The sequence below is a fragment of the Trichosporon asahii genome (genome assembly GCF_000293215.1).
Source record: "Trichosporon asahii var. asahii CBS 2479 unplaced genomic scaffold scaffold00003, whole genome shotgun sequence".
In the NCBI taxonomy this organism is placed as follows: Eukaryota; Fungi; Basidiomycota; class Tremellomycetes; order Trichosporonales; family Trichosporonaceae; genus Trichosporon; species Trichosporon asahii.
Genome location: NW_014040921.1, coordinates 588,570 through 610,945, shown reverse-complemented (window position 1 = coordinate 610,945; position 22,376 = coordinate 588,570). Strand labels below are relative to the sequence as shown.

General features: G+C 59.8%; 4 protein-coding genes across 4 annotated transcripts; 2 read left to right on the top strand and 2 right to left on the bottom strand.

Moving 5' to 3' along the window:
• Nucleotides 1-6,460: 6,460 nt before the first annotated feature.
• Nucleotides 6,461-9,033, bottom strand: A1Q1_02062 (uncharacterized protein; the record flags this gene model as incomplete). Its single annotated transcript, XM_014328592.1, has 12 exons — nucleotides 6,461-6,874; nucleotides 6,912-6,995; nucleotides 7,055-7,113; nucleotides 7,157-7,385; nucleotides 7,528-7,585; nucleotides 7,632-7,702; nucleotides 7,758-7,887; nucleotides 7,934-8,082; nucleotides 8,224-8,373; nucleotides 8,417-8,543; nucleotides 8,593-8,671; nucleotides 8,727-9,033. The coding sequence occupies 12 exons, from the start codon at nucleotides 9,031-9,033 to the stop codon at nucleotides 6,461-6,463; spliced, it is 1,857 nt and encodes a 618-aa protein (XP_014184067.1).
• Nucleotides 9,034-9,788: 755 nt separating this feature from the next.
• On the bottom strand, nucleotides 9,789-11,522 carry A1Q1_02061 (peptidase M16; the record flags this gene model as incomplete). The annotated part of the gene is made up of 4 exons (XM_014328591.1): nucleotides 9,789-9,807; nucleotides 9,860-10,801; nucleotides 10,856-10,959; nucleotides 11,313-11,522. The coding sequence occupies 4 exons, from the start codon at nucleotides 11,520-11,522 to the stop codon at nucleotides 9,789-9,791; spliced, it is 1,275 nt and encodes a 424-aa protein (XP_014184066.1).
• A 2,092-nt stretch (nucleotides 11,523-13,614) lies between these two features.
• A1Q1_02060 (uncharacterized protein) lies at nucleotides 13,615-18,589 on the top strand (the record flags this gene model as incomplete). The annotated part of the gene is made up of 9 exons (XM_014328590.1): nucleotides 13,615-13,936; nucleotides 14,011-14,055; nucleotides 14,123-14,479; nucleotides 14,668-15,341; nucleotides 15,405-15,533; nucleotides 15,810-15,925; nucleotides 15,997-16,045; nucleotides 16,105-16,803; nucleotides 16,937-18,589. 9 exons carry the CDS (start codon nucleotides 13,615-13,617, stop codon nucleotides 18,587-18,589), a joined length of 4,044 nt encoding a protein of 1,347 aa, XP_014184065.1.
• A 570-nt stretch (nucleotides 18,590-19,159) lies between these two features.
• Nucleotides 19,160-21,730, top strand: A1Q1_02059 (uncharacterized protein; the record flags this gene model as incomplete). Its single annotated transcript, XM_014328589.1, has 3 exons — nucleotides 19,160-19,451; nucleotides 19,506-19,682; nucleotides 19,761-21,730. 3 exons carry the CDS (start codon nucleotides 19,160-19,162, stop codon nucleotides 21,728-21,730), a joined length of 2,439 nt encoding a protein of 812 aa, XP_014184064.1.
• Nucleotides 21,731-22,376: the final 646 nt, after the last annotated feature.

Below are 22,376 nucleotides of genomic sequence, written 5' to 3'. Positions count from 1 at the left end.
TATCGGACGAGACTCCGGGTTGACGATGGGACAGCTATGGAGACTGGGTTTTTGCTACGATCAGGCCCAGTTTGCTGGCATGGAGATGCCGGAACAGCGCCTAGTCAAAGTCCGCTCGAAGGCCGCACCAGTCACCGGGTGAGGCTTGGAGGCTTCGGACCGTATTTGAATTCCCGGGATCGAGATCGTAAGGGAAACACCTGGAGTCGATGCTCGTGGATCCACAGATAGGCGTAGGTGGCGTTCGTGGAAGCGGGGCAAGAGACCGACAAGGAGCGTAGAGATGGTATGTTGTGGAGATAGAACACACAGAAAACGAACGAGATAAAGGAAGAGGGAATGTGGAGATGGATGAGGGTGGAGCAGTGGTTGCGGACGGTAGCGAGGCTGGCCGGAAAGCTCGGTAGTCAAGTGCTCAGCGCCGCTGACCGCAGAGGTAAGTCACTGGTATGCAGGATGGGTCTTGTCAGGCAGGCCGTGTCAGGAGCTAAGAGCGGTCGCAGGCCATGCAGGTCGCGCTGGCCGGTGCGAGCGCGCGGTCGGGATGTCTGCAAGTCACTGGCTCTCCATCCGTTCTCCATTCACGGCGATTCACGCCAGGCTGCAGGCGGGGAGCTCACGGCCCACGGCCGCAAGAAGCGCGAGGGTCAGGAAGCAGGGACGAAGACGAGGTGAGGCAGCGGCCAGCAAGGAGGCTAGGAGCAGACGGAGCGCTGCCGCCGTATCATCGGCTGTCCGTGCGCCTGGGTGTCGCTCAACAGACCGACGTTGTAGGGATAGTACGGCCGTAGCGCATTGTCCGAGGTCTGGCTGGTCTGGCTGACACCTCGTGACCTGAGCAGACCTGAAGAGGTAATGAGACTGGACGTACTAGCCAACTCGGCGCTGCGCACCCAACGCGTTCATCAAAGCCCGGACCCAGGTCGTCCGCGTCTAGACTCCTTCTCGATTCACTCGCCCTTCTGACCAACCCTTTTACCCTTGCCCAGCTTGCCCTTTGGGTAGTCAGCATCAACAAGGTTGTCCGGACGTGTGGGACCACTGCTGCGGTCTGATGCTTGCGTGATCTCAGGGCCTTTCATCTAAGGCTCAGGTACCCCAAGCCAGTCTACCTGAAAGTGTCTCCACACAGTCCGTTTCACACCTATGACGGCATAATCAGGGCAGCTCAGGAACATCCTTGGATCCAGTGACGTCAATATCGCGTGGGCCCCTCCGTCGTCCACCTTTCTGCGCCCTTGCACTGGTCAACCTGTCCGCTGTCCGAGAACCACTCACGGTCCGCGGTCAGTTCAGACTGCGAGGTCAAGGTACCGAGCGGTCCTCGCGGTCCGGGGCCACTGAGTCACCTTGGTCACCTGCCCGTGGACGTCGTCGGACACGCATCGCGGAGCGGGCAGCACGCTAGCTTGGCAAGACGATTACATTCCTTGATTGCCCTACAACCTCTTAGTCCTTGGTGCCCTTGCCCTAACTTGCCTCCTCGAACGGCTGAAAATGGTGCGGCGGGCGTGGGTACCTGACGGGACAGCACAACGCTCATCTTTACAAATCCGGAGATGATGTTGGTCTATCCGACCTAGTAGTTGTCGTCGGTTGGAGGGGGAAGCGGGGGAACGTTGGGAAACGCGGCTTGACTATCTCTTAACTTGGGTTGAGTGAGACCGAATTCGACAACTCCGCCTTATCGTGACCGGTTGGAGAGTGTCCCACGTTGATCCTTCATTCGGAACTGCAGAGCCGCGCAGTCGATGGGCTCTGATCTGTAATCCGTGTGCCTTTCACCTTCGCACCTCCTCCTGACAGCCCCAGCGGGCCCGGCGGCACCAGGAGCCATCGAGCTGTCGAAGGACCTTCCCCCTACTTCTTCAACCCCATTGCTGATCCGATCCCTTGCGCCCCCCTTTCTCCCTCGTCTCAGACCGGGAGCTTGCGAGCCTGAACATCTGAATCAGAGAAGCAGCCATCGCGTCACGCTGCACAGCGGACAGTTAGAGGACATGCAGGGACACGACTGAGATCGCTGGCTCCTTCAGGAGCACGCCCGAACGGCGGCAGTCAGCGGCAGGCTGAAAGCTGCAGGCACGATGGTAACGTCGATGTCGTTCAATTCACCAATACACTTAGCATTATCAGCCAGGTACTTGACTTCATATCAAAGCCTAAGGCAAGGTTCATCGGGTTCCTCGCCACCATATCCAACCGACTACCCTCGTTGACCATGCCCTGCTCTTCTCACTGCAACCTGTGCTCCACCTGACCATCACCAACTCCAATTGTCGTTATCTAAGCGAGCCCGTTGCATCGGAACTTGCACCACCAGATCACCGGATCAGGAAGATACATTCCGCAAAGCCCATTTCACGAGCTCCCTCGCTCAGCCCCTCGCCGCCTCCCTTCCCCGCACCCATCGCGGCGCGGTCTTCCCTGTGTAGTCGATCTGGTCACCAGTTCTATATCCGTCTCTTACCTCTCTTCAAATGCAACATGAACGTTTCCAGAACATCCTCCCCTAACCGCTCAGCAATCCTCTCAAGGAACAGCCGCCGCCCCAGTTCTGTCGCCTCGTTTGCGGCGGCGGTCGGATCCCAGGGAAGGCGTTCCAACGGCACCCCAGCCGGCTACCGTCAATCCTTGAGTCGTCCCAGCACAACGGGCTCCACCGCCGCCGAAGGGGGGTCGTATGCCGTCGCAGTTCTCCAGAGCAAGGGTGAGTGGGGACCCGGCAAGGTCAATGCCGTAATAGCTGGGAATCTGATATTTGTTCAGGTACTGGTGTAGAGGTCGGCCTGGCAGCACTCAACTTGGACACTGGAAGGGTGAGCGCACTACCTCCACTGATCTGCAGGGCTGACTATCAGTTGACGCTGACCCAGGTGAGTTTGTGGCCGCTCTGGGTCAGCGCTTGCTGGTATCATGCAGCTGACACAGAACCAGAGCGCTGAAACACCTGGTGCGTACTCCAATCTCCGGACAGAGACAAGTGCCTGACGCCACCAGCGTATAGCAACACTCTCCATTACCTGCTGCTCCACCCGCCTTCCTCGGTAATCGTAACGGACACTCAGGTCTCCAATACTCAGAGTGCCTCCGCGTTTACGCGGAAGGAACGGCCCCCACTCATCGAGCGAATCGAAGACGAATACGACCTCCGCTGCGATGCCGTCGCACGTGTTCATTGGAATGCTGAAGCAGGTACGCGACTGAACGCGCGTCGAGTTTTCATTAACTATGACGTCTGTGGTGCTGACGCCAAGGGCTCGATCTTATCAAGCGGTTGGCGATTGAGGATGATAGCAAATCATCGACCGTCATGACCGCGTCGGACCGGTACTATGCCCTGTGTGCCGCGTCTGCGCTCATCCACTTCGTCGGGAGCAAGCGCAAGGTCGTGTTCAACGACAAGTCTTTGAGGATTGTCTACGAGTCGATGAAGGGTGGGTCTGCTGCGGCTGCGGAGCCAGGTCCGGATCTGACTTGCAAGGTCACATGTTCATCAACTCGGAGACTGCCCGCAACTTGGAGCTCGTGCAGAACAACCTCACCATGAAGGACCAGAATACACTTTACTGTGGGTTTGGCGCCACATGTGACTGGGCTACTAACCGATTTGCCACCCTCGACTCTTGCTTCACGCCCATGGGCAAGCGTCTACTCCGTGCCTCAATCTTGCAACCGAACAACTGTGGGGATATTCTACATTGCCCCGCACAGAAGTGCTTACTCAACCCAGATCGCGTGACGGTGGAGAATCGCCTCGACGCGGTGGAAGGTACAGCTCTTGTTCCCATGCACTTGTCGCCCTTCGAGGAGGACGTCGCCCCGCCCAGCGTTGACAGCCAGAACTTATCGAGGCGCCTGACAAGCTTCGTGGAATTCGCAAGCATCTCAAGAGCATTGAGAATGTGTGTGAATCCCGAACGTTCACTGATCGTAGATCGATTTCGATCGGATTATTGCAAACGCAAGTCTCTCACGGTCTAGAAACCGCGTTCACTGACCGTTCAAGTTCTCACAAGATGAACGCAAGGAGATCAATCCCAATCAGACTGAGTCTCGTATCGGCTGGCTGTTGCAGCTTCGCAAGGTTGTATCAGTCCTGCCAGGACTAGCAAACGTCCTGAGCAGTAGCGAGATCTCGTCTTCTCTCTTGCAAGTCTTGGCCGATAAGGTACATACTTGGGGCTCCGCGCGGCACTGACCTCAGCTGTCGCAAGCTGACAATGGACTGATCGTAGAGATCATCAACGGTACAGGTCTCGGTCACTCACCATCTGACTGCAGAATCAATCGCTGACGATGTCACTTTGGACACCGGCCGCGGGTCGACGCAGCAGAGGAAGCGCAATGCCAGATTGTTCGCCGTGAAGAACACTTACAACCAGCTTCTCGATCTTGCTCGCGAGACTCTCAAGGAGAACAAGGACGATATCCAGGAGTGTAAGCTAGGGGAAGAGCCTTTAGCTAATTCACAGTGGTAGAGCAGACTCAGGAAGAGTTCGGCGTCAGTGTTTCGCTTGAATGGGGCGAAACGGGATATCGGTTCAGCTGCCCTCGCAGCGAACTGGACGGCAAGCCGCTGCCTCGTGGGCTTCTCAGCATCGACCGTTCCAAGCACACCGCCAAGTTCACCACACACGAACTGGTCAGTCTGCTGAGGCTCCGCGGCAAGTTAACAGACAGCTTAAGCGGAACTCGAGAATGCTGCAGACACAGCAGGAGGTGTTCCTCCTCAGCGACGAGACCGTAGCTCAAGTGGTCCAGGACATCGTGTGCCACATAGGTTCGCACACAGCCTAGCCATGGCTAATGACAGACTGCCTTTATCACGCCTCGGAAGAGCTAGCCCTGCTTGATATGCTCGCTAGTTTCGCCGAGATCTCCTCCAGTGAGCGTTAGGAAACGTCGACCTAGCTGACGTCAGCCGCTGACTATGGTATGATGTGGCGCTGGTTAGTCTGACCTTAGTTCGACCCAAGATTGGCAGTGCGCTCGCGATCCGCAATGGCCGCCACCCGATTTTGGAAGCAACCCTTCCTCATGGCGCCGTCATTCCAAACGACGTCTACGCCGCCGACGGCCCCGCAAACTTCCAGCTTATCCAAGGGCCCAAGTAAGTTGCTCCCGGTCTAACGCTAACTCAGCTCAGCATGTCGGGCAAGAGCACGTACCTGCGCCAGATCGGCCTGCTCACGGTGCAGGGGATGGTCGGATGCTTGTGAGCTGGTCAAGTCGGTCGGTAAGCTTACCACAGCCTACCAGCGGAGCATGCCACGATCCGTCTCCCAGACTACCTGCTGACTCGCCTCTCAAACGACGACAACATGGCCAAGTCGCTATCGACGTTCGCGCTCGAGATGGCGTCCTCGGCCATGATCCTCGGCATGGCGACTGGCCGCTCGCTTATCCTGATCGATGAAGTTAATTACTGCAACAGACTCTAACTGACTCCAGCTCGGCCGCGGTACCGCACCGATCGAAGGCGTCGGTCTCTGCCAAGCCATCGCCGAGCAGCTCATCAAAGCGAGGGTGCGTTTTGTCCTCGTTGGTCCTAACGCTCAGTCCTTCGTCTTCTTCGCGACGCACTTCCACGAGCTCGCCCAGACGCTCTCGGTCTACCCTGGCGTCGTGACGTAAGTTGCTCACTGCGACAAACTGGCGACAAACTGACCACAGCCTGCACCTACAAGTGACGCACGAGCGCGCCCCAGACGACGACAGCGAAGTCTTCGCCTCCACGTTCCAGTACAAGGTCGTCGAAGGCGCGATCCAACGCCGGCACTATGGTCTCGAGCTCGCCTCCCTGGCCGCTCTGCCTCGGGACGTGCTCACGACCGCACGCACAGTCGCAACGCGCCTGAATGATCTGGAGCAGCGCGGTGAGCTATCTAGTTCTTCACAAGCTGACAACAGATCGCAACTCGACTCTCGCCGCCGCCCAGGCGACCCGTCGTAAGGTCATCCTTGAGGTGAGCTAGCGCGTTGCTCAAGGTAGCTGACAGCAGCTCCGCGGGAAACTGAAACACGTCCTGCAGGCGTCGGCGGAGGACGACCCCGCCGTGCTCGAGTACCTGCTCAGATTGCAGGAGGACCTGAAGGAGTCGCTGCAGAGCGTGCTTGCGCTTGAGTCGGAGGCGGGGAGCGATATCGCGCAGGCGAGCACGGCGACGCTGTGATTTGTATCAAGGCGGGGATTCATCGAGTCCGGTATCCGTCATATTAGGCATTTCAGCCACGTTGTGTATCGATAGGACATGTATCATATGGTAGCACTGTATTGCTAAGTTCCCCCCTTCTCGCGCATGCAGACTCCCAACACCGTCGAGATGGCGGGTTTGAGGAGGAGCGCGGCTCCCCAGCACCCCAGAGGACAGACCTGAGCTGAAAGTGCATGTCGCCGTCGTGGCAAGACCTCACTGTGAACAGTATACAACATTGCATCGAATCTATGCTACATGACCTAACCGCGCTTCAGCCAGTCGAGGACCGTAGGTCCCTCCTTGCGCTTCTTCTTCCGCCTGCCCTGCGTTGCCTGCGTCCCTTGCGTTCCCTGCGTCGACGTCGGCTCCTTCCGCTTCACAGGCGAGGTCTCAATGCCCTCAACGCCGCGATTCAGACACAGGTCGATGTGCTCGTTCAGCTGCGCGTTGGTCGTTTCTGGACCCAGGGCGCGCTGGCAGATCGGACACAGCGGGCCGGGGTTGGACGGACTCGGGTCCGTGTCGAGAGCTTCTCCTGGGACGCCTGGCGCTGATGTCTCGGGAGCCGAGGAGGAGGCTTCGACCGCCTCGTCGATCTGACTCAGGTCTAGCTCCGGTGACTTTGTGGCTGGCTTGGTCTTCTTCGGACTAGATGAGGCAGATTTGGCAAAGAACTGCGGGTTAGTTGAGGCAAAGGCGGGCTTAACTGACCTCCTTGATGCCCGTTTCTGGCACGGTTAAGTCTTTCAAGTTCGACAGGCGAATACCGAGCAGGCGGATGCGGACTGGGAGTTCCTTTTTCATCAGGTCATGGGCGATCTGACGTTAGCTCGCGGAAAACGCATACAGCTCACTGGAAGGATATCGTCCTTCGTGTTGATGTACTTTTTGACAGACTGGGCGCGCGACTTGGCTGTTAAACCGTCAGCTTAGGGTCAGAAGCCGAAAGCACCCACATTCGTACGTGTGCAGCTTGTACTTGACCGTGACCGTCTTGCCAGAGTACTGTAATCGCTTGAGGTCGTCCTCGAGTTCCTCCGCAATGTTTGCGAGCTCAGCGAGAATGTCCTCATCCTCCCACTTGTCCCGGAACGTGCGCTCGACGCCGACGCTTTTCCGCTCCTCCCGCTTGTACGGTTGCACCGAGTTATCCGCGATGCCGAGGTGCGCTTTGCTACCCGTCAGCTAAACCTGGATGTATATCAAGAGTCAAGCCCACCAGAGGCCGCGGAACCCAAGCCAGTGATTCATGACCAGCAGCTCGACGCGGTGGCGGTAGATGTCGCCGCACGTCTGACGTCAGCTAGAAGCTCACGGCGTAGCTCACCTCGACACCGAAGCCCTCCAGACACCGCTCAGTGACACGGCCGAAGCCCGGAATCTTTCTGTCTTGTCAGCTGAAGTTCGTCGATGGAACAGCTCCACACGTACCTAACTGGTAGATCGTGCATAAACTTGACAATGGTGGCGCGGTTGAACTCGAGCTCGAAGACGCCGTTCGGCTTGTTTTTGTCGGAGCAGATCTGGGCGTTAGATCATGTACGACTCTGAACACACCTTGGCAAGCATGCGATTCGGGGCAATGCCAGCTGAGATGGTGAGGCCCGTCGCCGCCTCAACTTCGGCGCGCAACTTTTCTACCGCCTCGAGCGCCGTCACATCGTGCTGCTGGATGTAGCCCGTGATGCTGCAAAGTTAGCTTGAGAAACTCCAACGTAGCTCACTTCAGATACCCCTCATCGAGACCGGCCATCATGAGGTTCGCGTCGTACTGAATGTCAGCTCGGTGCAGTATTGCGTAACTCACCTTCAGTAGCACTTCACGGATTTTCCTCGACGCCTCGGTGTAAAGATCAAAATGCAGTGGTGTGCTGCCCGTCAGCTAATCGGCATAGCCTCCGAAGCTCACAGAATGATGTGAGGGCATAGCTTCTTTGCAATGAAGCCCGCCATGCCGCTACGACAACCGAACTTCCTCGCCTCGTACTGCTGTCAGCTAAATAATCGAATTCGGTGAGCTCACACTAGCAGTAGTCAGGACGCCCTGCCCGACACCGAAAGCCTTCCCCTTCAGCGACGGGTCGCGCTTGCACTCGACAGCGGCGTAGAAAGCGTCAACATCGACGTGCACAATCGTCTGGCTCAGGTCGCGGTCGGCTTCGACTTCCATCAACTGTTTATTAGCTCTCATCGCGAAGGACGCCAAAGCTACGCACGATCCGATCGGCATCAGCGAGAATCTTCTCCCTCGGCGTCTCGCGCAGGAGCTCGTCTCGCTTCGCACAGAACCACGCAATCTTCTCAGTGAGCTCCTTGTCCTTGCGAACCTGGTTCTCGTAGAATCTGCAGTCAGCTCTTGCTAGCCGACATAAAGAGCTGATCAGCCACTCACTTTGACCCCTTGCTCGCCTCGGCGATGATACGGTTGATTTCTAGTGTAAGCTTACAGGAGACATGATCAGCGTACCCGTCTGATTCCTTTGGAGGCCTGCGTGTCAGTTCAGCCCTCATCCCGGCGCAACTTACCAGCTTTGCCGACACTTGGACCAGCGAGACTGCGCTCAAAGCTGAGGCGCTGACGTTCTGCCGCTTCGGCGGCGGCGATGGCGGCGAGATCATCGGCGGTCCATGGGTCCGAGGAAGGTGCTCCCGGTGGTAGCTCGTCTTCCTCATCGAGCGGAAGTGGCGGCGGGCTGAAGCTCAGCGGTGACGGTCCCGAGGCTGCCAGCCCGAGGTCCACTGGAGCTGTGCTGCTGGTTTCCGTCACGCCTACACCGCCGTGATCGCCGAGATCCTCTGTGTCAGCGACGCCGAGCTCGCGGAGGTCGGTCATCGCATGGCTTTGTGTGACGAGTGATAAGGGAATGGAGAAAGCTTCTGTGTGTGTGACGTAGGGTCGAGTGTGTGCTGTGTGGAGGAAGGGAAGGCACACTGGCCAAGAAAGTCAGATTTGTTGACAATCCGCGGCTCTCTGGAGGCGGACATGAATCCAGTCAACCCAGTTACGCGACGCGTGCCTTTGCTTTCTCACGGTGGCCGTAGTGATCGGCAAGAGCACCACGTGACTATCGGCACTCTTGTCTCCAGTGTGGCTTTCGTCACTCTCAAGCATCTTCCTGCGCCCTAGGATTCACGGGCAACAGAGTTGTGCAACTTCTGAACGGACAAACGGCTGTGAGGAGAACGATTCGCCCAACCCAAATGAGAACCTGGGTCGATCTCCTCCCCTGCATAGGCAACTTCGGCTTGCGCTACTGCCTTCATCTGACGTCGCTTTCTAACACCCGCTCGGCTTCGATGGCCCTACATTGTTCAAAACCCCACCGCATTACTCTACTCCTAGCCGATGCAGCTCCATGAAGGAGAGGTTATGAGGGCACAGAGGAGTGCAGTTCATGTATACCAAACTTCGCTGAAGATCGTTTCTGAACCTGCAGCCATCCTCAACACATATCCTCCAACCGCCCCTCTGCCTCAGTTTTAGTGATCCATTCCAGACCGTGATGCATCTGGATAGTGTGGGTGTGGTTTAGCTATTTTGGAGTCCTCTATCTACCGCGCGTCGATGTCTTTTTTTACTCCGTCATCTTACAGACCGAGCTCGTCACTGGGAAATGTCAGCTTTGCACTCTCCACCAGAGCGATTAGCTTGTACTTACGCGTAAGGGAGGACGTGGGTGTTGCCGATGGCGACAACTGTCGGCTTAGCCTTGAAGAGCTCGCCGGCAGCCTTCGAGACGGCGGAGGCGGAGAGGGACTCGAGGGCGTGGGGCTTGGGGGCCTGGCCGGCGAGGACGGCGTTGGCGGTCGAGACGATCAGGGACTCGGCGGTGTCGAGCTTGGTAGCCTCGGCGAAGCGAGCCTTGGCGATGGCACGCGAGAACTCCTCCTCGGAGATGTTGGAGGTGGCCTTGATAGCCTGGGCAACCTCCTGGGCAACGGAGCGGACACCCTCGTTGGTGGGGGCCTGGATGACGATGTTGAAGAGGGCAGCGTCCGAGTAGCCGGTGGTGAAGGAGCGGACCTGAGCACCGGGGACCTTGGCGGCGGCCTTGGAGAGGGGCGAGGTGCCGGGGACCCACTTCAGGGCGGACTCACCGCCGAGGAGGTGGGGGAGAACGGCAAGCTCGGGGGTCTCGGCACCCTGCTGTCCGTAGGCGATGACGAGAGTGGGCTTGGCTGAGGGGTTCGAGTGGGTGTCGAGGGGGAGACGCTCCTCACCACCGAAGTACTGCGAGGGGGAGGTCGAGAGGTTGCCGCCGGCAGCGGAACCGGAGCCGAAGGACTGCTGGACAGCCGAGGCGAGGGCCTCAGTGGAGATTCCCTGGCCGATGACAGCGATGTTGTTCTTGGCGAACGCAGCCTGGGCGAACTGCTTGACGTTGTCAAGGGTGACGGGGGAGTTGGGGGAGGCGTAGATGGAGTTTCCGAGGCCGCGACGGAAGGCAACGGCGTGGGCAGCGTCGATACCGGCGGCGATGGGGCAGGCGGCAGCGGCCTGGGCCTCACCCTGGACGTTGGGGAGGACGAGCTCAGAGTACTCCCAGGGGAGGAACTGAGTCGAGGAGAGAACGGAGGCGAGGAGGGGGACGAAGACGTTCCTGATAGTTAGTTGCTGTTGAAGGTCGACAACTCACTCGTTGCCCTTCAGGAACTCGGCGTTCAGGTAGAGGTGCTCACGGCCAAGACCGGACGAGAGGACACCACCGTAGAGCTCAGTCTTGCGGACGTTCTTAAGAGCGGAACCCTCAGCAGTCGTCTGGGAGAGTCAGCGTCCCGTCCTCCATACAGATCCAAATTATGACGCGCGAAACCCGAACATCCGAAGGAAACAGCCAGACTCAATCGTTCCACGCATCTCCAACAACAGACGAACGCATGCTCGATTCCATCACTCCTCAACAACAGCTCTTCCATTCCTCCTTCTGACAGTTTCCGACAACCGAGTGATCGAGCTTGCCGTTGTGTGTCGGCTAAAACGCAGTCCGCATCCGAAACGAGAAAGCTCCGACGCCATCCCGACTTTGCGCGGTTGTGATTTCGGTATCGCGTTCGGGCTGTTCCTTCTCATGCAGACGTAGGGATCTCGGGGTCTTGAAGCAGGTAACGCACCTTGAAAGCGAAGTTCTTGAGGACGTGAGCGGTACCGACGGCGGGCTCGTAGCGCGAGCCACCCTTGACGACGATGGTAACGGACGAAGTCGCGGGGCGGAGGCCGTTCTCGATGCCGAGGACCTTGACGCCGGCAGCCTCAACGGGGCCAGCGGCGGTGGCGTACGACCGGCGGAGGGCGGGGGCGGCGCGGGCGCGAAGGAAAGACATGGGGAGTGGTGGTGAGGGGGGGCGGGAGTGGTGAGCAAGAGCAAAGACAACCAACTGAGCGCTGAACGGAGCAACTCAACTCTGGCCCAGCTCAGCGTCGAATCCCACCGCACCCATTGGCGGGTCGAGGCAAACTCAGCCGAGAGGCTCCGACTGAGCCTCCCACCATAATGCCGTCCACCCACGCATTGTGGCACTTTCTCCGAGTTCACCCGCTTTCAGCCAACGAGCGTCCTCCGCAAGGTCATCAATCTTGACTTCGCCGCATGCTTTGCATTTGCTCGCTATCCATTCTCTCATCTACACCACCTCCGTTACTGTCCACGTCGTCTCTTCCGCTGATGCCATCGAACCCACTCTCGATCTGTTCGCGTCGGCCATCCTTTGCACTCCTCCTGAAAACAAGTCGCGCCAATCTGACTCCGTCGATCAGTGTCTCTCTTGCCGTTGCAGCTTAAGCAATCGAAGCATGCAGTGACCAGAGCGCCGGTGACACGAAGGGTCAACCAACGATGGCTTGCACACTGACCCAATGACTGACATTTCCACAACCAGGCCAGTAGCTTTGGTCGATGGAACGTTCCGCTGTCTTGAGTCCTCAGTCACCCAGATCTTTGGTCCATCCTGCAAGCATCAGTCGAGGGCCGCAGTTTGCACTATGGTCTGCAGCACATGCAGTTGCTGGGCAGGGGCCCGGAGAGGAGAACCGGTTTGCAGTCAGAGGGGAGCCATGAGGTTGGAGCCGGAAGTGCCCCCCACCACTGCACGCTGTCCGGCACAGCCAGAAGGTGGTTCGCAATGGGTATAGATGGTGATAGAATCTGAAGAGAAAGTGCGGTGTCGGACAGCCCCTTGAGCGCTCGAGAAGTGTGCACCGGCCGCACGATTTCGGCCTCGTCGCCTCACTTTTAACATCCGATCACGGTCTTGCAATTCGCCCGCTAAGCTCGTGTTGAAGAACGACGTACAAGTACGAGTGCACCGTGAAAGTGTCCGGGAACAATGAATATCGCAAGATCGCAAACCCATGGGCTATACGGCTCCTCCTCTCGGGCAGTCTGTGGCTGGGTTGCGGTTGGGCCGCCAGTCGCATAAGCTGCGAGCGCCAAGCTGCCCAGTAGGCCAAACATAGCCTACTCCGCGCCGCAACGCTTTGGCAGTACCGGCAGTCCCAAGTCTCGGAAAGTGGTGGCGCACGAACACAACCGTGCAGAGCAGCTTACTGCGAGATGCTGCGTATGTACACATCGGATGTGACTGCCTCGCAGTTCATGAGCAACCTATAGGAGACCGTCTGATGCGGGGAGCCCGAAGTGCGAAAGGGCGGTGCAATCGACTCGCAGCACCAGCACTGTCAGCTCCGGTGCTTAACATGACCGGCAGGCTGGATAGGCATGTGTTGAGGATGGAGATTTCTGTACTCGAATGCAAAACAATTGATGTTGAGATGCAAGACGAGATGCGGGGCAACTGTCGGGCGGGGAGACGGCGAGGGCCGAGCATGAAATGGCCTCCACACTGTTGCCAGCCAAAAATACGTCAGGTCCAAGAAAAGCTAAGGCAGAGCCGGGTCAAGCTTTCGTCAGGGTCAGGCCATGTTCAGGGCCTCGAGGCTGGGGCCGGCGCAGTCCAGAGCGTGCAAGGCGCACCAAAAGCAAGGGTCAAACGGGCAGAAGACGACTGCGGCCCTGTGCGCGGACCCTTGGCAAAGCTCCTCCGCAGTCAGAGCAACATGAGCCAGTTCCGAGATACGCCACCACCCACGGTAACCACTTGCTATGGGGGGCCGATCTCTGCCTGCGTCCATTGGGTCCCATCCCACACGGTGGGACTTTCGTGAACTGCGGCCAAAGTCCGCTTGTGACTTGGACTGGGATGCCGACTGCCTGACAATACAGATCACTGATCACTGCGCATCACATCTCCCGCTCATCACTTATCTTAATCCCCTGCTCATCTTGCATTTTGCACATCACACACGACCATCTCCTCGCTTACCCCTGCGCCTTCCTCGATTCATCTCTTGATCTGCAGCACCAGACTTTTTCGACCTGCCCACCGATCCAGACCCGGCCATCCACGCGCCCCACGCATGACCGTCGGCGCGCCCAAAGGCATGTCCTTCGCGCAGCGCCTGCCGGGCAGCCCCCGCTCCCAGGCCGCTGTCCTCTTCACTCTCGTCCTCTGCACACTCACCTTCCTCCTTTTCGAATACGACCACCTCCCAACACGCGCCACCGCCTGGGTCCCGGAACGGCTCAAGCCCAGCCGTCCACCAGACCTGGTGTCGACGTATGAGCTGCCTTCCTCGGCTGTCCGAAACGTACGCCACCTTCGCAAGTGGTGCGCAGCGCCCGATGAGTTCGAGCAGCACTTTGGGCGCGCCAACCTCCGCCGCTCGAGAGGATATGAGGGTGAGTTCTGCTGACTTTGGCTTGCAAACTGACTCCAGGCTCTCTCGCGCGCACGCACCGTTTTCTTGGAAAAGCGCTTCGCGGAGAACCCATCAAGGTTGCAGCGATTGGAGGTAGTGGTGAGTCGCTGACGGACAGGATCTGAGCTGAGACCTTGTTTTGCATAGCTAACGCCAGTCACGAAAGGGCACCATATCTACGACTCTGAGACGTGGATCTCGTTGCTGCGCGACTGGCTCGCAGCCCGTTTCCCTCACTCCAAGGTTGACGCCGTGAATGGCGCCATCCCCGCTAGCGGCAGCGACTATTTTTCTTTCTGCATGAAGCTTCACATCCCCGAAGACGCCGACCTCGTTGTCGTCGAGCTTGGTGTCAATGATGAGGCGCTTCCGGAGCATGAGACGAACATGGAGAACCTCCTGCGCGGCTTACTTGACCTCCCCAACCAGCCCGCTGTCATGCTCCTCGAGGTCGTCGCCTTCAGCCAGGGAGAGATGGCCGGCGGCGGTTACCGGAAACACCTCCCGATCGCGCAGTACTACGGTGAGTAAAGCTAGCTGTATTTGTGGCCGCGAGCTGACCAGCAGACGTCCCCGTCATCAAGTAGGCTTTCTCTTAGGTAGTCAAGCTGACCTCTAGTCAACGACACCCGCTCGTCACGCACTGGTCGCGCTTCCCGGAACTGCTACCGTGGTATTTCACCGAGAAGTGAGCTGGAGATTGAATGCTAGCTAACAGCAGCTACTGGCACGAGCCCGACAAGCGACATATGAACTCGCGCGGGCACGCTGATGCTTCGCGACTGGTCCAGAGTCTGCTTCGTGACGCCGTGTGCGAGGGCCTCCAGGAGCCGGACGTGCTGTTCCCGCCGAAGACGCCCATGCCCGTCGAGCGGGCGGAGAATGAGTCCTTCGACGAGCTTTTGCGCGGAGCCTACGGGAACACGCCGCTGCAGCGGCCAGCGCACTGGGGCGATGAGCAGCGCCCTTGGTCTCACCACGTCGACGCGGACCCGGACAAGGGTATTCCCGAATCTGACAACTGGTATCCGGGCATGTACACCCCACCACCGGAACTCGGACGCCTGCCCCGCCTGTCGGCGCTGGAGAAGTGGAACCCGCACGTCGACCACCGCCTCGCCCCCTGGCACCCGACCTGCTACTCCGCCCGCTCGCCCGACCCCGCGTATAACATCACGCCGACGGCGAACGAGGGCTGGCACTACTGGTTCCACCCGGACCACACGGACAAGCCCTTTTTCGTGGCTGAGGAGCCTGGAGCCAAGATTCAGTTCGAGCTCGAAACAAAGGTCGGCCTCGTCAAGCTCTACTCCCTCAAGAGCAAGGAGTACGGCCTCGGAAACCTCAAGTGTTGGGTTGAGGGAGTGGAGGATAAGGCCGTCGTGGTGGAGGGATTCTGGGATCGGTCCGAGTGAGTTGCAACCGGCCTAATCGCAACTAACCCACAGGAACATTGGCCGATTTGCGACGATTGCGGAGGGTCTGCCTGCTGGCAAGCACAAGGTGACGTGCGAGCTGCTCAAGGAGACCAAGGACCCGGGCGGCGGCACCAACTTCCGCCTGATTTCGGTTATGAGGTGAGCATCAAGTTTCTGGAGCCGGTGGCGAGGGCGAGCGAAGGCGCGGGCGAGAAGGCGTGATTACTAACGCTCGCAGCGTATAGATGATCGACTAGACTACTGTAACTTCTTTGTACCACCAGCACAATACTTGGTCCACTATAGACTGCATGCATAGACCTGCCGTGGCCCTTTGTTGCAGCGCTGAAGCGCTGCGTCGGGCTGGTATCGGGGATGCAGCCATGCACTGACGCACCATTGTCAGAATAATGTTCGGCCGATCCGCCGTTTCAGCCGTTGGATGGCAAGAGCGGGCAGAGCGGAATGACGCGAGAAGGTTTGGGCGGCACTGCAGCGGGCGGGAGTTCCCCGCATCCTACCCCGCATCCCGAGGTAGCGTCAGATCCTCGGTGCGTCGGTGCAGTAGTCCTGGGTTGGTCCAAGCCACCGAGCCATGAGCCACCACCGATAATTTCATCAGATCTATCTGCCCACTTATCACTTATCTCTCCACCACCGCGACCCGCGACGTTAGTGCCGCCAGCATAGTCTCGATGACATGCGCCCGCTAACTCTGCACCTCGTCCAGGCGCTGCTGGCATTCGCGAACCCGACCACCGACCTCGCCGTATCTTCATCTTCGTCCTCTATCGTCGCTGGCGGCGCCGGAGGACCAGGACCCTCCTGCCCCGCCGGCGATGGGGGACAGACGCCGTTCGTTTTCACCCTTGGTTTAGTGCATCCTCACTGCATACCCGAGGATGTGTCCGAGACGGCGTTTGAGTCGTTCGAGTCCTTCGAGGAGTGGAAGGCGCGCCAGGCCGCCGAACAGACAGCTCGGAAACCCGCCGCCGTCCCGATCGATAATCGCACGCACTCTACTCCCAACGCCAACTCGTCCTCGGCCCTCAGCTCTGTCCCCGAGTCGAACGTAGCCGCTGCCGACCCTCCGCCACCACCTCAGACACAAGGCAAGAAGGCGAACCGGTACAACTACGCCTCGCCCGACTGTTCCGCTCGTGTCATCTCGTCCTCGCCCGCGACGCAGCATGCCTCCTCGCTCCTGCACAAGAGCAAGGATCGATACATGCTCACACCCTGTCGGGCGAATGAACACTATGTCGTCGTCGAGCTCTGTGACGAGATCCGTATCTCGGCCATCGAGGTTGCCGTCTGGGAGTTCTTCTCGGGCGTCGTGCGCTCCGTCCGCCTCAGCGTCGGCGGGGAGGAGACGGAGGAATGGAAGCCCGTCGGAGAGTGGATCGGCAAGAACGTTCGCGGTGTGCAGGTGAGTATTGCTTCTCGCTTCCCCCCGCTCCGAACCTCGCTCCTCGCGTCACAAGACTACGGCCGCGTGACCACATGATATCATCTCGTATCACCGGCCCCCCTCGCCATCGCTCGTAACCCGCTAACGACAGACATTCACGCTCCCCGAACCGACGAGTTTTCACCGTTTCGTCCGCCTCGACTTCCCCTCCTACTACGGGACAGAGTACTACTGCCCCGTGTCGCAGCTCAAGGTTTACGGCCTGAACCAGATGGAAGCGTTCAAGATGGAGCAGCGCCGCTCAGCGGAAGCGACACGGGACGAAGCCGCCGAGGCTGCTGAGCGGGAACGCCAGCTCGTGCAGCGGGAGCAGGAGCGGATCGAGTCTGAGCGTCGCGCCGCCGAGGCGAAGGAGAAGGAGGAGGAGAGCAAGCGCGAGCAGGAACTGTGCGAGCTGGAGAAACTCGTCCAAGCCCAAGCTCGCCGAGGGAGGGAGCTGGACTATGAGGAGATCATCCAGTGCGCACCTGCGAGTGTGGCGAGCTCCGCTTCGCTTGGCTCGAGTGTCGCGGCGGGTATTTCTAGCGCAGGCTCTGTCCCCAGCGGCGACGGGACTGTTACCGTCCCCGCGGTGCCGAACAGTAGCGCTGGCGTAACTGCCGTGAGTGCCGCTGCGTCCGAGAACGGTTCCTCTGTCTCGTCCGCGGCACCCTTACCAAGTGCCCAGAAACGCGACGCTTCCGAGTCCATCTACGCGCACATCGTGCGCCGCCTCTCCGCGCTAGAGGGAAATGGCACGCTGGTCGCACGATACATCGATGAGCAAGCCAGGGCTCTCCGCGGTGCCGTGTCTCGCTTAGAAGCGGTCCAGCAAACTCTGCTAGCCGCCCGCAACGACGCCGAACGAGCCCACGCAGGCGCCGACGCGCGGCTCCTCCGCCTCTCGACGCAGGTCGAGTATCTCCGTCTAGCCGGAGAGAGGGACAGACGAGCGGCCCAGGCGCAGCTGCGGGCTCTGGCGGACGAACTCGGTTTCGAGCGGCGCAAATCCGTCGCGCAGCTCGTCATTCTGATCGGTATCGTGGGACTGGCCCTGTTCTCGAAGAGCGCAACTGTCGAAACCCTGCTCCGACCACTGAGCGAACGTCCTCGCAAGAAACATGGGAAGAAGCTCAGCTCCGGACCGTTGGCGGGACTAGTCATCGACGTTGCGACGCCGCGCCCGCCGCTTGACCCGGAAGGCAAGGGATGGCGCGACGAGGACGACGCGCTCGGGCGGCCCACGAGTCCCCTCTCCCCCTCCCAGCCGCGGCGGCGGAAGGGCTCACGCCCCACGACGCCGACACTGGCCCACCTCAAACGGCGAGCGCTCGCGCAGCGCTCCCTGTCCATGATCCACGGCGAGACCGAGGATCCCGTGGCCCCCGCGCCGCGGAGCAAGTTGCGGAGCGCACACCTCCACCCTCTGCGCAGGGCGGACGACGACCTGCCCCCCTATCCCGCCCGATCGCCACGTTCGCCGACGTTGCGCTCACCAGGGTTCCCGCAGCGCTCGCCCCGCGCCGCGCTGACGCCGACACCGAGACGAAGGCGGTTCCCAACGCAGGGCGCTGAGGACGGGGACGAGCAGTGGGACACGAGCGTGAACGGGACAAGCGCGAGTGCAAGTGGGGCGAGTGATCCGAACGATCCGGCCAGCGCCAGCGAGGCCAGCAACGAACTCGCCAGCGAGGAGGAGGAGTACAATGGTATTGGAGGGCTACATCCGCGGTTACTTAGACATGAGGGGAGCTTCTCGACTTAGAACAGGGCATTGTAGGGATTTATGCATGTACTGTAGGTTAAGGCTTAATCTCCGCTTTGCGTTGAGCTTGAGTCCTGGGTTTTTACATGAGAGCTGTGATGAGGTATGGACGTGCGATCTGCACGGTCGCCTGGAAGACCTACTTATGATGAGCACCCTCGGGTAAACTTCGGCGGATATCAGCCAGAGTCTCGGTACATCGGTGTCGCCACCGAGGAGGGCCCTGCTTTGCACTCCCATGTTCTACAGCAATCAGCCTCACTACATTGTGCATTTGCCGAGCGAGCAGCATGCAGAAATAGCAATCCGACCTCACCCAGGATCACTCCGACGAAAGAGGAAAGTTTTGATCGGACAATCATCCAGACGCGACGCGGGGCAGCCGGGTGGACATGACATGTGACGCGCCACCAAAATGAAAATGAAAACAAAGTCGCGTGGCATTTTAGTTCGAGCAGCCCAGCGGGCTGCAGCGGGTGCAGTCCTTCACCTCTCTCCCTGGGTCAGGTTGATCGCGTAAACTCCACTGGCAACTCGGTACTTGACCATCTCTCACCTACTCCAGCACCCATGTCTGCCGCGTCCTCCCCCATGGCAGACTCCACGGTCCCGACGTTGACGAAGACGACGAGCAGCCCTGCGTCGCGCCGCGCCGCGTCCGTCGAGAGCGACGTCCTGACCCCGCCGCCAGAGGACCCGCCCCTGCTCGCGTCGAAGCGCAAGGCGCCCCCATCAAGTAGCGCGAAGGAGGCGAAGAGGGCTAAGCCGGCCAAGCCCGCGCCCAAAGAGGAGCAGCAGGACAGCAACGACAAGGAGAAGAAGCCATACTGCCACCAGTGCCGGTTGGCGGTGGAGCCGGAGAGTGAGTCGAGCAGTACTAGGCTGATGCGACCCCGGCAAAAGCTGACTCAACCAGATCTGCTGCGGTGCACCAAGCTGCGCAAACACTCCAAGCTGCAACCGCCACGCGCGTGCAACTATGTCTGGTGCGAGCGCGATCTCGTGAAGCGATACGGAATCGATGTGGATGGCGTGCGCTCAGCGCCGCGCGCTGCCGAGGGACACGACGACGGCTTGCCGTACACGTTTGAGTGTCCGTGTTGCCTGGAGGAGTGCCAGAACGCGACGTGCCGGAAGAAGAAAGGACTGGAGCCGCTTGGGTAAGCTACAGCGTTCTCTTTCAAGCTGACAACCAGGAACGTCGTGAAGAAGGCGGAGGACATTGGGATGCCCATTGCGGAGTTTTTGCGCAAGAGCGACGCGGGAGAAATCACCGAGACCCCGCCGAAGAAGCAGAGCAAGAAGAAGGCCGTCAAGGAGCAGGAGGGGTCGGACTCGGAGCTCAGCGACCCCGACGCGCCGAAGAAGCCCGCGAAGAAGAAGGCCGAGCCGAAGAAGTCGGCAGCCAAGAGTAAGGCGACCGCGAAGACGACGGCGAAGAGCAAGGCCAAGCCGGATCCCAAGGCCAAGGCAAAGGGCAAGGACGCGAAGGGCAAGGCGGCCGCGGCCAAGGACGCAAAGAAGAAGACGACTAAGAAGATCGAACCGAAGAAGGCTCCCGTCAAGAAGAAGGAGAAGCCGGAACCCCCGCGTCCCGTCGTTAAGAATGTCGACACGCGACTCTCGTTCGAAGAGGCCGAGCAGCGGATGTACCTGCGCGAGTTCGTCGTGCGCTTCCGCTCCCTCCTCGGCCTGGCCGATCGCTCGCTCGCGCCTCTGGACGACTTTGACCACCCCCTCCCCGAAGCGACAGTGCGCTCTGTCGCAGCGGGATTGCTTGACCTCATCATTGCGGACCAGGGCGCGCACTACGGCACCTCGGAGGAGGTCTTCGGCTCGCTGGACCAGTATCACACGGAACTGAAGCACTACGCGGACCTTGCCCGCTTCGGGCGCATCTTCAACGATCTCGAAGACCTGCTCGGCGTGACCATGGCCGAAGAGCCGAGCAACGCCAGCAGGGAGCGGAACGAGGCGGCCCTCCGGTCGATCCTGGACCTGGGCGAGGGCGACGAGACGCCGACCTGGGCCACGGAGGCTCCTAGGAGGGGCCGGGCGGCCGCATCCCGTATCCCTGGTGCGGTCGAGGTTGTGCGCATGCTGCTCGGCCTGTGCGAGTACGTCATCCCGCTCGACGCGGTGCGCACCGAGATGGACCCGGCCTGGGGCAGCCGCGAGAGCGAGTACCGCCGTGAAGCGACCCGTCTCGCCAAGGCTGAGAACCAGCGCTGGGAGACCGAGAAGAAGAAGATCCTCGCCGCCCGCGTGCGCTGCACGTCTGCCGCGTCCACACGCGCCAACAAGGCGCTCTATGACGAGAAGGAGGGCGAGCACCGCGCCGCGCTGGCGGGCATCGAGCTCGTCCCCCGCACTGTGGCGCAGCGCAAGGCGACGCGCTTCGCCCCGATCGGCCTCGACGCCCAGGGCAGGAAGTACTACTTCCTGACGCCCCGTCTCATCGACGAGGAGCGCTACCGCCCCGGACCGAGCAGCTGGGCTCGCACGCTGTACATCTTTGGCGAGGGATTCCCGTGGGACGAGTCCCTGCCGACGGCCGTTGAGCGCTGGATGCGCGTCGAGAGCAGCGAGGATCTGCGCAAACTCTCGATGTGGACCAGGTGGGAGCTCTTCAACAAGCTCGACGCCATGGCCAAGGAAGGCTTCTGGCCCTCAGAGGGAACCGAGAGACTCGGCCTGACGGCGGAGGAGGAAAAGCGGGCGATCGCGCTGAGGGAGGAGCGCGCGGCGGCCGCACGCGAGCAGGAGGCGGAGCGCGAGCGCATCGAGCGTGAAGCTGAGGCGGAGCGAGAGCGCGCAGCCGCAGCGAAGCGTGCAGCCAAGGCTACGGCCAAGCCGCAGGCCAACGGCGAGCCTTCGCTCAAGGAGAATGGTGTCGACGGTCTCAGCAAGGCCGAATTCGATGAGCTTTCCCGCTCCAGTCCCAGCCCATCTGATGACGCCGGGTCGGACGCTGGATCAGACGCCTCAGCCCTCTCCTCGGCCCCGAGCCAGGTCGAGGACCTCCTCGCGCTCCTCGAGTACACGCCGAGCTACGACAAGATGTCGGAGCGCTTCACGCTGCCCGCGAGCGTGATGGAGGTCGCGCAGTTTGTGCAGCAGTTGGAGATTAGGGGCTACTAAGTGCTGAGCCGGCCGTCAGGCCGCGAGGCAGCGTGGCTGTGATCTGACCTTGGAGATGAGTGAAGGGTTCGTGTTCATGCTAAGCGGAATAAAGATAAGTTGACTAGATCTCTTGTTGTGTGTGTAAAACTGCTAGATGAGCTAGACGGACATTTGCATGCAAGACTGTATCATGTAGCTTCGCGTCGCAGGCAACTCGCATCTCATCCCTGCAGTCTTGGTCCCGCTCCCTACCCTCCTTTCAACCCAACAGCGCGCGTCAGCGTCTGTCATCAGCCTCGCCGGCATCGTTAGAGGTCAGCGTCAGTCTCAGTCAGCATCTCCAGTGGTTACGTGTGCGCCGTGCTGTCTTCCCTAACATCCTTCCGGATCGCCACCTGCCTCCTTCGGAGAATGGACTACAGCCAGAGAATCATTATGCAATGAACAAATGCATCGAACCGGAAATCTAATGCTATGATGTGGTCTGGGTCGTCAGCTACCTTCCTGAGAGACAGCTGAGGCAGGACTCACTTTGTTATACAACTTGGATGATTTCTTGATATCGCGTCGTAGGAGCGATGGGGCAGCCCATGGCGTGCGCCCTTCCTTGAGATTGGGTGGTCCTTTGGCCCATCGCTGGGCCAGAAGTAAAGTCGGAGTTGCA